General features: G+C 39.9%; 1 protein-coding gene across 4 annotated transcripts in view; it reads left to right on the forward strand.

Annotated features, from left to right (window-relative positions):
* The window catches only part of Tsc22d1 (TSC22 domain family member 1), a 96,100-nt gene that overhangs the window by 15,366 nt on the left and 63,088 nt on the right, over positions 1-17,646 (forward strand). Inside the window, exons 2-3 of one of the 4 annotated variants that reach the window (XR_009594270.1) lie at positions 8,476-8,643; positions 9,466-11,107. The exons of 1 other annotated variant lie outside the window; for it this stretch is intronic. Coding sequence is in view for 1 of the 3 variants with exons in the window: in XM_060391463.1 (XP_060247446.1) it covers positions 8,476-8,518 (43 nt within the window). In the remaining 2 variants the exon portion in view is untranslated. Of the gene's footprint in view, positions 1-8,475; positions 11,109-17,646 lie in introns of those variants that run through there. 2 more of the 4 variants (XR_009594271.1, XM_060391463.1) reach the window with 2 other exon arrangements.

Genomic DNA, 17,646 nt, shown 5'->3' on the forward strand with positions numbered 1-17,646 from the left:
GTGGGATGTGACGGGGAAGCTCTGGTGTGGAGTGGTGGCTTATGTCACCCTTGGGTAGTGATTGTGCTTTATCCGTGTCCCCAGTCCCCATTGTCGATACTGGGAAGCAGCAGCTGCTGTTGAAAGCTCCTTAGTTCACATCCCTAAGTGGACTGCTTCTAGGCTTGCTGCCTCCCCCAGGCTGGGCCAGCAGTTGCAGAAGGAGAATGATTTAACGAGTTAATTTTGTCAAGGCCCATTTTGGAATTTTTCTTAGCGTTTCGATTATTTTTCTAGTTGTACTCAGAGTCTAAGCCCTTGAGGGTTTACAATGGCTTATTATAAATAGATCCAATATGTAAAATCAAAAGCATTTAAGACTAGAGTCTGGTGTAACAGCCAAGTTGTGCTATATTTGAGCGTTTGACTGAGGAACTTAAATACCATTAGTCCTGAGTCTAAATACCATGAGTACTGAGGTCTGAGTTAGAGGTTCAGCGTGCGACTAGCGGATGAACAACCAAAACCAGGAAGGTGCTAAACCGTTATGTAGAGGGTGGGAAGGAAGGAAGCAAATGCGATAGTTTCTGGGAAGAACTCATTAACTGCCCCTCACTGCCTCCGTTTAGACGTCGACCTCTGGGAAGTGAAGATGGTACCAGCTAGTTTAGACAGTTGTCTCTGTCTAGAAAGCGCTTTACAGTACTCTCCATAGAAATAGATTTGCCCCAGAAATACCGAGTGCTTTGTCCATACCTACTGTTCAGTAGAAGTGCTGAGGGATACGAAGGGGAAAAAGTGATCTTCATGTGCTTTGAGCATCGTGGACCTTGATGTTTCCAGATCAACTGTGTGCGTAGTTGTTGTTCCGTATATAGTACGCACGGCAGCTTTTGCATTCAGATTAATTGATTGAACAGAGCTATTAGTGCTTTCAGCATATAACGAGGTATATTTTATTGAATATCAATCTGGTCTCCAACCTTGTTTCATCTACCTCTTAATCACGTGACTTTTGTGTGTTGAGCTTTCGAAGTCCAGCTTTCTTGCCAGTTCTGTGGGGACCAGAATGTACCCTGGTACTGTTTGGGAAGATTAAAGAAGACAGATGTGTGATTCACCCAGCTCAAGTCCTTGTAGCTTTTGTGCATGGTGGGTGATGATATTGTGCCAAGTAAGAAGGTTCTTTTGTAGCACTGTAAATTAAAGAAGAAAGCTTGCCCACCAGGCTAAGATTTCTACATGCCACAGTCTCCTAAAACAAGTGGTTCTGGGTCTTTTTGTCATTTGGTGTAGTCTGGATCACCAAGGGTTATATGAAAGAACTTACCTTCAGAATGGCTTCTTTCTCATTTCTACTAGAATGGTATATATTGAGTGCCTTCGTTCCATTCAGTGGAGAAATCCAGGGGTTGATTTTTTTTTTTTTTTCTGAAATCCATTCTCTGAGGACTGTCCTATATCTGAGTATTTGATAAGTACTTGGGAAAAGTTAACAAATGCCCTTAGAAAACATGTTATCCACATTTTTTCTAATGGGAGTGAAGAAGACTTAGGGAAGCACAGTGTCATGTGACAGTTTAATACTCCGGAGTAGAATCATTTTCCTAATGAAGCCATCTGAAACTTTGTAAGGATTGTTTTAGGTGGGCACAGTGCCCTGAAGACCATCTGTTCCATTCTCAGTCCCGTATGGGATGGCGAACCATCACACAGAATGAATGAGACTAATCAATTTGCTTTAATAAGATAATGAGTCAGTATCAGAATTTTTAAGTCTCACAGATTCATTGAACTGGATTTTGAAGTTCTCTGTAAACTTCAAAATGAGTGGGTTTTTTTGTAATATTAGTTTGTCACGTGGGAAAAGGAAAAGTCCAGGGGTTTTGCTGAGTGGTTTTTCTGTCTCCATGAGCCTCTTCTGTCTACATTTATTGCCCGAGCATAATAGATAGAAAGTGCTATCTTGCTTTTTTGTAAGTATATATATGCTCATGTTAGAAATAAAAGTGATTGTTGCCGTATAAGGGTGCACCAGAGAGACGTCTGCCAGATGGTCTGGAGCACGCTTTGGAATAATGCTGCGTGGACATGCCTGCTGCTCATTTACCTGTCCCTACGTGTGTAAACAGTTTGCAGTTATGAGGGATGCAATCTGTATGTGGTAGTGTATTCTAGAGGAAAATCCAAATTAGGTTACAAGGAGCCACCTAATAGAAACATTTCAGTTTCCACAGAGACACGAGGCGACTCATCAACCTTATACTGTAGGGTTAAATCCTGGTATTAACCAAGCAAAGGGAAGTGGACCTTACATGGCTTTCTTACATGTTTGTTTGAGAAGTGTAGGAGAGGTATAAGACAGGGTGTCAGGGTCTTCCTTTAACTGTTTTTGTTTTGAGACAGGTTCTTGCTCTGTAACCTGGCCATAGTTCTTGTTTATATGGCTCAGGAGTTCTGTAGCCAGGCTGTCCTGTGATATCAGCCTCTTGCTGACCCCTCCTGATGCAGCCTTCTAAGTGGGAGGATTATAGATTGATCCATCATGCATGGTTTAAAAATCTCAAAATTTGAAGTCCTTTGTAGCCCGAGAGACTTTCTTAAAAGGTGAAAAATTTATCATTGAAGATGTGTGTAAAGACAGTGCTACATAGGGAAAGAACTTTTGACTCCTGCACTGCCAAAAAACTGTGAAGTGAACTCAGGCTGTATTTAAAGTATTAGCTGAACTCAAAATTTGAGGACAGAATGAATTTCTTTCTTTCTTTCTTTTTTTTTTTCTTTTTAGAAATACCACAATCTGGTATTACTTCTGAATAATATGCAGTCAGTAACTTCCCAAATATATGAAGGTTACTAGATTAGTTTCATTTAACAAACACTTATTATTGTTAAATTATGTGTATGATGTGCATTTGAGTGCAAGTACCTGAGGAGGCCAGAAGAGACTTGAATTTCCTGGATCTGGAATTACAAGGGATTGTAAACCTCCTGATGTCTATAAAGACCAGCTGGGAGCTGATCTTCTGCAAGAAAATGGTGAGCTCTTAACCACAGAGCCATTGCTCCTCTGTCATGCTTCATTTCTTTGTTTGTTTCTTTCAGATTTTATGTTTATGGTTGTTTTACCCGCACGTATGACTGCACAGTGTTGGTGCCTAGTGCTAGGGGATGCTAGAAGACGGTATTGGCTCCTTTGGAACTGGAGGTATAGTTGTGAGCCGCCATGTGACGCAGGGCACTGGACCCTGGTCCTCTGAAAGAGCATGTAGTGTTCCTAACTGCTGAGCCATCTCCCTGGCACCACACTCTATATAGTGGAGGTTTAGATCTCTGGCTTGATAAATCTAAAGAAAATGGTTTCTTGTAGCATTGGTACCTTCAAGGATTGAAACCAAATGCAGTGTGAGCTCAAGTTTGTCTTCTTTGTTATTGGTTTGTTTTTTCAGACAGGGTCTCATCTAGCCAGAGCTGGTCTTGAATACCTAATTTTCCTGTCTCCAACCTCTCAGTGTTAAGATAAATTAAAGAAACCTCCCGTCCTCTCTCTTCCTCTCCCTTCCCCTCTTCTCCCTTCCCCTCCATTCTCTTGTCTTCTCTTTTCTTTGATACAGCATTTCATTATGTGGCCCTCCGTGGCTGGCCTTGAGCTCACAGAGGTTAGCTTTCTTAATGCTTCCTGAGTGCTGGTATTAAGACATGGTCTAACATATTTGACCTACATCATATTTCTTGAGTTGTCAGTTTGATGATGATAATATTCTTTTCACCATATTCTCTTTGGCAATATTTTCCTTTTTAGACATTAGTGAAATTAATGAAAATTTTGTTCTCAAAATGTTTGAAAAGTTGTAACAACTATGAAGGCTTTGAATAATTAGCAAGCCATTGGGATTTTAAATCAGGTTGGACGGTTTTAGTTTTGGGGGCGTTGCAGTCTGAGTGTTGTGTAGGAATCTGTTTTGGTGAGCAGTAGACAAACACAAGTTGCCTCAGTGTCCTTTTGTTTAATAGAGTAGACTTTTAGGGTCCACAATGACATATTTTTCAGAAACTACCATCCAGCTTTCCTTGGTATTTCTCTTACAAACCTAGAAATGACGAAATCAGTACCATTCAGTCAGCTGATTTTGAACTTTGACATAATGTTTACTCTGACTGTTTTAGGCTCCAGTCTAGGTTCTCATGTTGTACTTTGTAATTCCGTGTTGGGTCTTGCTGACCTTGGCGTTCACCAGCTAAACCGATGGGCTTTTGCTTTCTGTTCACCTGCTGTCTTCTGATCAGATGGGGATAGGAGCTGCGGTAGTAGCACAGGAGTGCTGGTGTGTGTATCATGCCTAGTGCCTAGATCGGGAGGGCCATGCTCCCCATTTGCTCCTTTGCTGGACTTGCCTCCATCCCTGACCAAGTGGGTGGACAGCATTTAATTATTTTGCTTCTTGTCCTTATGTGTCTTGATTTTGGTGTCATTGACATCCTTGCTGCCTCAGGTCTTTCTCAGTTTTATTCCTTAGATTTTGTTGTTGTTGTTGTTGACTGGTGGCAGTCTTTACCATAAGTGGGTAAAAATACTAAAGGGATTGATGTAATTAATGAAACATGAATATTACCTATGTCTTTTTCATTTTTCTTAATGTATTAATATAATGTACAACTCAGGATCCTATGATAAAAATCCAGTAGAAAGGTACTTTATCTGAAAGTAACATATTTTAGAGTCTCCTGACTATTCTAAGAACAAATTATATACTCAGAAGACAAGCAGGCATAGGGGTATTAGAGGGAGAAAAGGTAGGATAATTATAAAAATCACAGTTGAATAACTTGAGTCTTAAAATTACTTTCAGCAATGTGGTCAGGTCAAATAGACAATTCTTTGCATTTGGAAGAGTCATTTAGCCAGGTGCCAAGCCTGAAATCCCAACACTCGGGGGCAGGCTTGGCACTTAGTAGGTAGTCTGGTCTGGCCTTGCCTCCTGTCTAATTCTGATACCTTGGATAAAGTTGTTGCCTTAAGAATTAAAATTCATTTGTGTACAGTGTACCTGTATGTTAGCTGGGAGACACAGTTCTCACTTTGTTACTATATCTTGACCAGTGTGCTTCACTTGGAAAACGTTGGCTGAATTACCTATTTACACAAAGATTCTTCTTTTGTTTTAAATATTTATTTTTTTTCGAAGTTCGTTTTTTAAAAATAGAAATTCTTTTGAAACAGTAAGAATCAGTGATATAAGGTAGGTAAGGAAAAGATGCTAAGGCAGGTTACCAAGTAATTTATAATGTTTTAACTTTGTAATTCTGCACACTTGTAAGCAGCAGGTTTAACTAGGTCAGTGAAGGCACAAGTCTCTTAAGTCAGGGAGAATCACATCCCTGGACTGGTGTGAATTGTGTATGGTCCTAGCTAGGGAGGCAGAAGAGGAAGATCAAGGCTATCCTGGGCTACGTGAAGCCCTGCAAAATAAAACAAATGTACCGTATAAAATAATTAGGTATAGCCTTCTCCTTTTCTTTGGTGATAGTCTTATCTAATAAGCTAATAAGTCATATATCCCAGTTTAATAATATAGTACCGATGGCAAATTTTACAAGTAGCCTCATTTGATAGACATAGATATTTCAAAGGAACTTCTTCCTCAGTGGTATGTGTAAATGCCTATAATACAAATTATATAGGCAGTGACAGAGAATGTTGATGATTTTACTAACACGTGGTAGGCACAGAGGCCACTCACATCCTTGCTGTGACATCACAGCATTGCAGATTTTATTACTTTTGGTTTGAAATGTATTCTCAGATAATGATTACATTTTAGTCTTACAGAATACTTAGTTTTTCCCCTTTAAAACATCACATAGAGGGATGCTTTTGGGGAAAATAGAGTGAGGTGGTCTTCTGTGTTCCGATGAGCTGTGTCATTTATGCTCTTTACTTATGACCTCATTTTGAAATTGTACATTTTTTTTCTGTATAAAATTAACAAATTCAACCAAAAATTTATCTCACAATAAAAAGAATACCAGTTCTCTTGAATGATTTCAAAGTAATTTTTATTTGGCAAAAATCTGTGTGTGTTCATTGCTGAGTAAGAGCTGAAGTTCTGACTCTAAAGGCAAGAATTAAGTATTCTGAAAGAAATGTGACTTCTGGAAGTTCAAAGATTTCCTGAGCCAAGTGACATGAAGTTGCTTTTTAGCCTAAGTAAAGACTTGAGAGTTTTCCTTTTCTGGTTTTCCAGCTAAGATGGCTGTGCTTTTAACATGAATTTTGGAAAGTACAGAAAATGAAGGTTTGGATGGAAGTGGTTGACTTAGAGCTTCTGCTGGTGGTGTAAACTTAACCTAGTGTTTGGCTGAGCCAAATTGATAACACTTAAAACGATGTCATGTGCCTTTGTTCAAAATGGTCCTTCACCTTCTTTCCAGTTTTCACCCAGCTCTGAGTTAGGATTTGTTATTATTTGATAATTGGGAGAAACTGGGAAATTTGGGAAAATCTCAACCTTTAGTACCTTGATTATTACATTTTGCTTAGATTTCATTAACACAGAATTCTGAAATAATCTTCAGTGGTTTTTGAAGTATTATCACAAAAGGAAGGGTTTGCCAACAAAATTAATTAGAAAAAATGAGAGGGTTATTGTTGGTTTGCCCGTGCAGCGTCTCTGTAGCACGTGCAGAAGTAGAAGGAGGTATGAGGCAGCTTCTGTGCTGTACTTATGCTGCCCTCATGTAGAGTGACAAGTAAGAAGTCCAGCTGTGAGAAACTGTACATTATCCGTAGTTCTAAGGACTAGAATGCGTTTCTTGAGATATTCTGTATTCAGGTCTTGGTTCTAATTTGTGCTTCTTTCCTCATTCCTGGTCCACCTCCCCACTGTAATAACACTGGACAGCACACTGAGCTACAACAGTCTATAGGGAAATTTAAGTGAGGACCAGGTGCTGCCATTTTGGCTCATGAAGTACTCTGTGGATGTTTATTCCATATGTCTTTACTAGGTGGCAATTCTACCTCCTCTATTACTTTTAAGTTTTGGAAATTATAGGTTGGATGGTTAAATTCCTCACAGGTTTCCTTTCCTTAGGCCAAATTGTTTTTATTTCTCATTTGTGTGGAGTTGGCTATGTTCCTCCGTAGAAGGGTTCAGCTTTCTCTTCATCTTCAGGCTTTTCAAAAGTCCAGTCTAAATGTCGTTAGATAATGGAGTAACCATTCCTTTTCAGCTTTGGTATGTTTCCAAACTGGCTGCCAGAGCCAGGAGGAAGCGAAGGCAGTAGACACTAACTGTGGTTGGTTACTACCTCCTTAACGCTGAGACTGTGACCTTTGTTGGTTGTTTGGTAGAGAACAGGAGAGCACAACCCTCGTTCCACTAACAGGTAAGGAAACCTTGTGATAACTAGTTGGTGTGAGAGGAAAATAACTTGTTAGCATTTGGCCCTTCATCTACCCAAAATATAACATGTCCCAGAAATAGGACAACATGGCTGATTGATCACAGAACAGGGACAGCGCCTGAGGAAGACCTTCATATTTAACAGGAGTGTATCACTGTGTACCGCAAAGATAATTGATCATTTCCCTCGAGGCAGTGCTGTTAATCCCTGTAACTTTAAATACATACCTGCCTCTCTGGTTCTCCTTTTCAGCTTCCCCTTGATCAGATGCTGTGTGCTTTTGAACATCTGTCCTGTAGTAAAAGTACTTTCCAGCATCTTTAGCATCATCTATTGTTTGGCATATTTGATGTTTCAATTTCTACATTGTGGCTACTAATGATTATTCCTGGCCTCTCTTGACTCCAAACAAAAGCATCATGCATTTCAAAAATTGAAGTATCTATTATCTATGAATATTATCCTGCCCTCCAGTTTCAAGGAGGAATGCTTGAAGAAACCTTTTTCATTGACAGTAGTCAGAGCTTCGGTAAAACTCAAGTTTAACCTTTTTTTTTGGTCATAATATTGGCCTATAGTGTGGATCAGTTCTCTCTAAATCACTGGAATTTAAACCAGTAAATTGAACTCTGGACATTCCTGAAGTGTAGTATTCTATTATTATGATTATTCTGTTTCTGCTTTCCAGTCCATCTTCTTCTCTTTGATAGAAGAATTAATTGGGTCTTTTGATATATCCGAAGTTGAATGCCTTCTCCCTGTCCCTTTAAGAAAATGATAATCTCGTTTCCCATTATAATTTATGATTATTTATTTATTTATTTATTTATTTGCTTCGATCTTCTATTTGAAGTTGAGAGGTTTGTCACAGAGTATGTTATGGCTTAGACCAGTACAGGCCCCTTCTCAAGTAGCTACCGAGGAACCAATCACTGTGGTAACAGATTTCTAAAATTCAAATTAAGATGGCACTTTAGAAAGCTTGTCCCAAGCTCGAGCCTTTTTGTCCTGAGGATAAGCCATTACAAACTCAAATGACCAGAGTATGTAATTCTCTTAATAAGAATTTTTTCTTAAATCTATATTCAGCTCTATTTCAGTGCTTCTCTCCTCCCAGAGGTGCAAGGAGTGATCCTAGAGCCACAGATACAGCCAAGACCACGGAGAGCTTTTGACGGCAGGGCTCCACTTTCTCCACTGAACCCTTGGAGACAGAATGTCCAGCTTCTGGAGAGAGTGGGAAAGGATAATAAACAAGTGGGTGCTTTCCATTATTTACTTGGGTTTATCTATAGAGTGGAGTGTCCTTCCGTTTTCACCCATTTTAATTCTGTTGGTAGCCCCTGTGGCTTCTTACAAGAGCCAGGCGGGACTGTAGTCTGTGTCTTTCCTGAGAGTACAATCTGGTGCCCATTCAAAAAACAAACCTAAGATTTGTTTAATATTCTCTCCATATAGTCAGTGCAGTGGCTAATCTGGGGCACACACACAATTTGGTCCATGCCTGTGTAGTTCCATGAAGAAAGGCAGTCATTTCCTGATTTGGCCTTTATTGTAGCAGTGGACTTGACAGAGTTCTTTTAGAGTCCAGAAATTGAAGTTTCTCTGCTTCATCTTTGGGTGAGTGGACACCTGAAGTCTCTAAATGTATACAGTTTGAATGTCCAGGTGTCCCCGTGCCCTGTTAGTGAGGACTTTCTGGTTTTTTCCTACCTTAAATGTTAGGCCTTCGTGTTCAGCCTCTTAAGAGATGGAAAGATAGTACCGTGTGGCTTTACTGTAAATGTAGGCTTTATTCCTTAGTAAAATAAATATCAATGAGTATAAGTTTCAGGATCTAATGTCCCTGAAAACTATATTTAATATACTCAAAAGTAGTGTTCTGGTCCCTAGGGATATAATTTATGGCAAAAGAGCCTTTCAGTAGATTTTCCCTAGGGCATTAAGATGGTTCTTTCTTAGTTTCTTTGATGCCAAGGGTAGGGTGTAAGTTCTCACCGTCTGCAGTGGGTAGGATGTGAAGTTGGTGCTTTGGCAAGTTTTCATTGTTTCCTTGGTGGCTTCCTCCCGTGACTCCAGGTGTCTTGATAATTGGAGACCGGTTTACTTGTTGTCTAATTGCCCAGATTTCTTTCAACTGGTCAAACATCATACCTCTTCAGCAAAAGGAGTTCTTCTAGCAGAGCCCTCCTCCCTCACGGATGACACCTGTCACTCATGGCAGCACCTGCAGAGTGGAAGGCAGTGGTGAATGGATCCATGCCCTCTGTCTAGAAGACACAAGGATGAGCCAACCACCTGAGCTTGTTTCTCACAAACTTTTAACGTTTACTCTGGTTTACCTTTGGTCTGAAATGGAAAGGCTCAAATAATGAAGTAATCTTTTCATTGGAGTTTTACATGGCCATGAAAATACTTCTTATCCTGAAGACTGAAATAGAGGAAGCTTGAGAGTCTTCTTTCAAAGCAGCTCTCTGTATATGTTTTACTTAAAAGATTTGTGGGACTGACAGTCACTTTAATCAAACAGGCAACCCCCACTTTAAAAAGTAGCATAAGAAAAAATCACATAAAGCTGAATGAGCCCCCAACCACTTCTCCTTTTGTTACCAATGCTTAAGGGGACTAGCAAGTAAAGGGTGAACCCAACTCTTCACGAGTTCGTTAGTGTTAGGATGTACTCTTGGCTCATCTCTGTCAGTCCTAAGTTGTATTCTTACTGTAGTTTATCAAGTCAAGAAAGTCAGAGACCTAGGAGTTCGGTCTGTGTTGCTAAGAAGTAAATGCCTTGTTGGGTTTATTCTGCACTAAATGCATTTTGACACTTGTATGGTACAGAGCAGTTCAGAACAGAGGTAATGAAGAGTCAGATGAGCCTATAGGTGTGAATAGGCTTAAAGTAATTATCCAAATTACCAATTGGCAGTAGCTGCCTGTTTCTTCTTTTAGTTATCTAGTAACTGGCGAGTCCAAGCTATTAAGGAAAACCAACATTCACTTGATGCTGCCAGTGCTTTTTAATTTGGAATAACCTAAGAAAAGGAATTATAGATTTTTATAATAATAGAAGAACAACTGAAATGTTAGGCTCTCAAAGTGTAAAGCTCAATCTGCTAAGACAGAACCTACTTTTAGTCTTGGCTCTAAGAAATATTTCTTAATTATAAATCAGTTTTGAAAAGTATAGTGCTTAAAAGTAAAATGTTAAAGATAATTTTCGACTGAAAATTTCCCCCATATAATCCTGAATTCCCATAGAATGATTACAGCTTTGTGTTCCTGGCTTAATAAGATAGTTCATAAATGCATATAAACAAACAAACAAGCAACCCAAATTACCCAATATTTTAGGAAACTCAGAACTGAAATTGAGATTTGCCTAGATACTCAGTTGCATTTTTTAAACCTTGGTGCAAACCATTTTATGGCCTGAGTTTACTAGCCTTTTATGTTAGCACTGAAGCTGGAAAGCAATTTAACCTTGGAATCTCAAGCTTTAATTAATTTCAGCTCTGTTCCTTAAAGTATGCAAAAGAAATGTAAGTGCATTTCCATCACCACATGCACGGTGGCAAGCTATTGCAAAGTGAAACTCTTTGTGTATTACTGTGAACTAATTTGTTTACATTTTAATTCTGATGCATTTTCTTTCAGATTTTTAAAGAATAATTTCGTGTCATACTATGCAATCCTATATCTCTTCCATGTTTACTTTATGAATATTAATATAAGTGATTTTTTTCTAGAATGATTGTGTAATATTTGTATTATGTGATCATTTGAAAACTAATAAATATTTTCTCCATGGAAAAATGCACTTACTGATAAATGGCTTATTTTTGTTTCAGGAGTAGAAAGTGAAAATTGCAACTGTATTTTAAAGTCTATTTTAATGTGTCTTTTGATAAGTGTTTCTGAGTATATTGTTTTCTAATTTTTTTTTTTAGAAAAATTCCTCTAATTGTTAAAATTCTAGTGTAAGTGTAGTAAAATAATTTGTAGGAATAATAAAGTGTAGGAATAATTTGGTCAAATTTTTGAGATTAGCTTGATCAAAATATAACCCCTTACAAAACAGCATACATAGTGTCTCTGCTCAAAACAGAAACCATTGAAAATAATGGCTGATTGGAGAACTACCAATATTGTTACCAAGAAAAGTGTTTTCTGTTTAGTGTTCAGATTGGACAAATAACAGACTTCAGAGTCTGTTGCTTTTCAGACCTAATCCAGACATGCGGATCATTCTTGTCACTGGACATTTACATCCCTGCAGCAGCCGCTAGAGCACTTTGAAGTTCAGAAAGTGGACTCAGCATTTAAAATCATTAAGATGGAGTCCCATACAAGAAATAAAGCATGAGGCTTGACAGCATGGGGATTTGGCTTCCCAAGGAAATGCACTCTGAGCAAAATGAGCATTATAAATGGAAATTTTAATTTGAAATGGCTGGGACAAAGGAAATAAAGGAAATGGAGCCAAGGCTTTTTGGTTTTGTTCATCGGGTAAGTTAGGAAAAGATGAGTTAAAGGCCAAGTTCCTAACATTGAAAAATTCTAAGTTGAAGGGATCACAGCCCCTTTTCAGCAGAAGGCTGTGTTCTCTACATAAGCTTTTCTATGTGCACTGAAAATTTCAAAATTACTGCAAAGGTAATGATGAAATGATTCCTGCTGCTTTTGCATGAGTTTTTCCTGCACTATCACTAGCCTTCAAATAAAACATTGCAAAGTGGAAATGTGGTTGTTTACCGTCATCTTCAGGGGCCAGGCATGAGCTCTGCCTTCACCACCACTGAGTGGCTGAGCTGTATAGTATGAACATGTTTTGAATTTTTGTGAGTGTGTGATAAAATAAAGGTTGGATTTTTTTTTTTTTCCTCTGAGGGCCACAGATCTTTGGATAGCTTTCTACAAAAAGTCACAAGCCAGTGACTATGAAATCCTAACCTTTAAACTTACTATGAATGTTGCACACACTTTATTTTCCTCTGCTCTGTTGAGCAGAATATCCATGCTCAGATGTTCTAAGAAAAGTCTTTTTTCCCCCAATTCAGTTATTTTTGTTACCTGTAAAAAAGGATTTCATATTAATTGGGTTTTAAATGTGAAAAATTCAGGTTTCAAAGTAATCACACAGGTGTCCTGGAGTTTTCCCACTAGTGTATACATCTAAGGTAAATTAGATTATTATAGTAAAAATCCTGCAGAACTTTGAAGTGTGCATCGGAGTTTTCAGAAATGTGATCAGAGGGATTCTCTGCACAAGAGGTAAGGCGTGGTGCAGATAGAGGATTGTTCAGAATGCGGGCAGTAAACCACCAGGTTGACTGACCTCTGCAGAGAGGCAAAGAAGTCCGAGAGGGATCTTCCCCCGAAACTCTTCCAGACAAGCCATGGATTTGTTCGTACAGGTTTAGGGTTTCTCTAGAACATACCCAGTCGTCGTTTTGTCCTTTTTTAATGTACACGTAACCTGATACTGCAAGGTGCCAAGGCCATTCCTCTCTGAGTGTTTACGATCCGCATTTAGTTTAGTGGGTTTTACTTGAGACAGTCTTCCTGTGCAGCACAGGCAGTCCTCCTGTGGGCTCCTCCTGCCTCAGGCCCCCAAGTACATTTCAGGTGTGTATCGCTGTCCCTGGCCGCCACAGCGGAAGTCCTGGGCCTGGCGTGGAAATGTGGGTGCTCCTCACCGCCTGGCTTCACTTTGCCTTCGTCTTCCTGTTTCCATTTCTTTACACTTAGGGTTTAGAAAATAGGCAATCTTTATTTTGTTTTGATAAATTAAGATTTATAACAAGTTACTTAGTGGGAATCCTGTATTTCCAAGGTTGAGAAATATTATCTAGTATGTCAAAGTAATTGAAAGGTGAAAGTTAAACTGTTGTGTTCCTGAGGGACAGTTAAGTAGGTTCAAAAGTTTGAATGTTAGTATAATACTTAACTTTCTGAGAGAAATTCAGTCTGGACTATGGGTGGGATAGAACCCAGGTTAACATTTTTCTTAAGGTCACCAGTGTGTTTGATTCATGAGAAGTCCTGTAGAAAACAACATGAACTTACTTCACGTTGAGTTGTTTTCATAACTCCAGCGTGTCAACATTTTGCTTCTACCTAGAAGGATTTTTAAAATTTGTTGTACGCTTAGTGTAAAACAGTAATAATTGCTGGTATAAATGGTCATTAGCTCAGCATTTCATGAGCTAGCTGGTTCCAAGTTTGGTATAGTTCTGGGAGGAGCTTGACCCAGAGTTTGTGCCTGTGTGCTTTTTAAACTGACCTTCAGGTTAGCCAGTTTATCACCCCTATACATCTTGATTGATACACAGAAACAGTGTAGTATTTTTAATTCCACACCGTCATAAATAATAAATGTGTGGAAGGCTCAGCCGTAGCTTAGACAGAGGTATCCTATTGCCGGGTCACATTGGCCCTACTTCCGAGTGACAAAATAGGTTTGATCCTTTTCATTATGACAATCCTCAGGATGTCAAGTCCTTGTTCCCCTGTTGGTTCTGATCCCCCTTTCTACTCGATCAAGCATGCCAGTACCTTGTTCATAAAGCCTGTCTTTGAGAGTCTTAAAGATTGTGTAGGTCTCCTCAGGTTTTCATTGTTTCTTAGTGTGTCACATTGACCCAGCACAGTACAGCTGTGTGTAGCCATTGAAACCCGACCTTGCTTGTCCATAGGAGTCTAGATCACTTACATATATATTAGGCACTTAATTTTACTATGCTGACATTGTCTTAAGCAGATAACTTATGTAGTGATGCACGAAGAAATTCTTTTCTTCGTAAGAAGCAGGTCAGTAGTCAGAGACTGTGTAAGGTGCATAATTTAGTAAAAGAATAAAGTCAGGGTAACAGCTAAGACCTTGGAAAATCAGGTATGAAAGTGTAATCTCCACTTCAGGCAGTTTGGGTTTGCTTGCTTATTTCTGACACAAAGTAACTGAATTGTATGTTCAATGACCTGTGTAATATTTTATAAAATGTTACTTTTCCAGGGTATCCTTGCAGATTGAAGGGTAATCCGGCCTTTTGGGGCCAAACTATTGTTACATGACTGGCATTGAGAAGATGAACTTCTTCCTCTTTAGTAACAGATTTAGAAATGAGAAGCAATGCTTCATTGGAACAGTTTGGGAAATACCCTAAACCACTGAAGACGGTGAAGAAGTAGATACGGAAGCCTGAGCTCTAATGCAAATACAGCACCGTGCTGCATATTGAAGTAGAGCGCAGATAGTCTACAAAGCCTAACAGTATTTTTAGTTGCCACTTAGAATATTTATTTTTTCACCAGAATACAAAAATGACCTCCAGGAAGACATGAGGAGTTTCCTGGTCTCTGGAGTGTGAGTGGATGCCCAAATCCACAGATACTTGAGTGTGTTTTATAAAGTGACACAGTGTGTGTATTTCCATTCACATCTTCCCATGTGTCAGAGATCGTCTGTAGATCAGCCGATACAGCAGTTCTTAGGAGCAACAAAAATACATGTCCACATAATCTGTAGTAAGACAGTTTTTACTCTGTAGTTTTCAGTCTGAAGCATTGGGTCCATGGTTATGGAGGAGGGCTGACCATCCTACTTTAGCAGAATTAGCATTTCGGAGAAAACAAGACTGCTGTTTACATAGCTACAATGGCCACCTCTCTTGGGTGCTTCACCTATGCTATCCAGTAGTTCAGCTAATCTGTGAGAAAGTTGGGCATGTTTCCATTTTATATGCCAAGCAGCTCAGAGCCTACAAAACCTGCCCTAAAGCATTACTGTCCATGGGCAAGGGAGATGCAGTTAAAAACAGTCTGTTAATCTAAAGAATTCTGTCTTTGCCAAAAGAGGGCAGGTTATTTTCACCTAGAACTGCAGTCTCAGGTCCACAGACAGGTTGATTGACTTAGTGTGCACTTAGAGGCTTTGAAGAGCAGCTTTGGGATTAGAGAAAAAATGCACCAGACAGTGAAGGGGCCATCTCCTTTCCTGTAGCTCTCTTCCCACAAAATGTAGCCTTGTTCACAGGCTACGTTACTGTTCAGATTACTGTGACAGATTACACAGTGTCACAGACTCACGGCAGAGGAGCTTCACTGCCCCAGCCGTCTCCTGGGCTCCCCTGTACCTGGCGAGGCTGGGTCCTGCGTAGCCTGTGCTCAGGCTCCGTCACACGTGAAACCGCCAAACTGTTCTGAAGGCTGCTGCGTTAGTGACCAAGCTATCCGCCCACCGCAGAATGGATTTTATTTGCATGTGTGCTGATAATTTTCCAACTGTGGCTTGGGACCAACTGTCCCCGGAGGCATCTTAGAAATTTAGATTCCTTGCCTGTCCTGTTCTGCATCCCCACCAGCAGTGGCTGAATCGTGCAGCCCCAAATTCTCACCCAGCATTAGGTGGTGTCCCGTTCTCCCTGTTCTGATAGGGGCGTGGCGGTATCTCATTGTTAGAATCCACAGTTCCCTAGCTATCTCTGCTGAAAGGTTCTTTTCATATGGTGGGTTTCATCTCTTTTAGGTTCTTTAGGTATCCTAAGGGTTTCTGCCTGCTTGAAAAGTCAGGTAATTTATTTTTGACAAATTCATGGTGTGTTTTGGGTACCAGTCCTTTATCAGATGTGTGTTTGGCAAAAGTTATTCCCCGTTCTGTGGCATGTCTTCAATTTCTGACTTTTTTTTCCCCTTTCACTTATTTTAAGCATCTTGATTTCCTTGTGAGTCACTATTTGGTAGTGTTTGTAAAGGTTTATTCCAAACCTGTCCACATAGGTTTTCTCCCCCTTTGTTGTCTAGTCCCGTCCTTTGATTTGCTTTGAATTAAGTTTCTGTGGAAGGTGTAGGCTGTATGCTTATCTTCTTTTGAGAAATGGGGCAAACGTGACGTCTTTCTCCCCTGAGTTAGCCTTGTTGCTTTTCCAGAGATAAAACGTTACTCCGCTCTTGGTTTCTACCTCTTGGCATGATGTTCTATCCTGATGCTGTGTTGCTCCCATCTTCCTCTCAGTTCTGGAGCTTTGGGGAAGACTTGAAGGCATGGTAGTACTAGGCTTCACTTGGGTGCAGTGTCATGCTCCTCTCCATCTTTGGCTTTTCCGTTCGTCTTAATCTTTCAGACCTCTTTGTCTCCATCCACATAACCTGCTGAGAATTTGATTGGCTGTATTGAATCTTAATGTCAATTTGGGATGAGCCCACATCCTAAAAAGTTCCAGTCTCCACATCCGTGAGGATGGGACCTGGCTCCATTTTCAGTTTTCATCAGCACTTTAGTCTTTTGCCTAAGTAGCTTTTATATGGGATAATACTATATAAGATTTAATCCCCATTTTAAAAATGAGGCAGGGTTTTATTATGTAGCCGAGTCCAGCCTCAAACTCAGGCTTCTGCCTTAGCCTCTCGAGTGTCTTAATAGTTGTGTACCATCCATTTTTATTTTGTCTTACTGTGAAGAGAATCACTTTTTTTTTTCTATTTCCAGTGATTCATTGCTTGAAGCAGCTGTATATATTGTGCTGTATTAACCTCATGTCCTGCAGCCTCGCAGTGGTGACTTACAGAGTTGAAACCTCCCTAACCCCTGCCCCCGTTGCTCCCAGAGGTTTCCAACATGTGGAGTGGTATGTGGGGACAAAGATAATTGTGATTTATTCCTCCGTTCGTTTCCTTGACTCGTTGCACTAGCTAGAACGTACCCATCTGATCCTCGGTAAGTGAGAGAGGACCTGTTCTTGTCTTACCAGTATTTGTCAGAGGAAGGCATTGTGAGGTTAGCGGCCGAGGTTTGTAGGCACTCTTCATGAGGTTGAAGCCTTCCCCATTCCAGTTTCAGTGCTTTTAATCGTGAATTGATGTCGAATCTGACAAGTGCATAAGAAGCATTTATTGAAGGGGATGGGAGCGCTGGCTACCGTCCCAGAGGACCCAAGTTTGATCCAAGCACCCATGTTGGGTGGTTTAGCGCTGCCTCTTAACTCCAGCTCTAGGGTACCAGATACCCTCTCCTCACACACACACACCCTTACAAACCGAATTTTTAAAAGAGCACTTGTTACTCTGACTTACGCTTTCTCTGATTTTTTCCATTAGTTTTATTAATTGGTTTCTGAGTTCCAGCCTTGCATACATCATTTGTCATGAATTATAGTCACATTTATGTGTGATTGGATTTCATTTGTCAAGGATTGTTTCGTCCTTGTTGATGAGAGAGAGAAGTGGACCTATAGATCTCCTTTCTTGTGTTATCATTATTATAGA

Source organism: Meriones unguiculatus, chromosome 9, assembly GCF_030254825.1.
Source record: "Meriones unguiculatus strain TT.TT164.6M chromosome 9, Bangor_MerUng_6.1, whole genome shotgun sequence".
NCBI lineage: Eukaryota > Metazoa > Chordata > Mammalia > Rodentia > Muridae > Meriones > Meriones unguiculatus.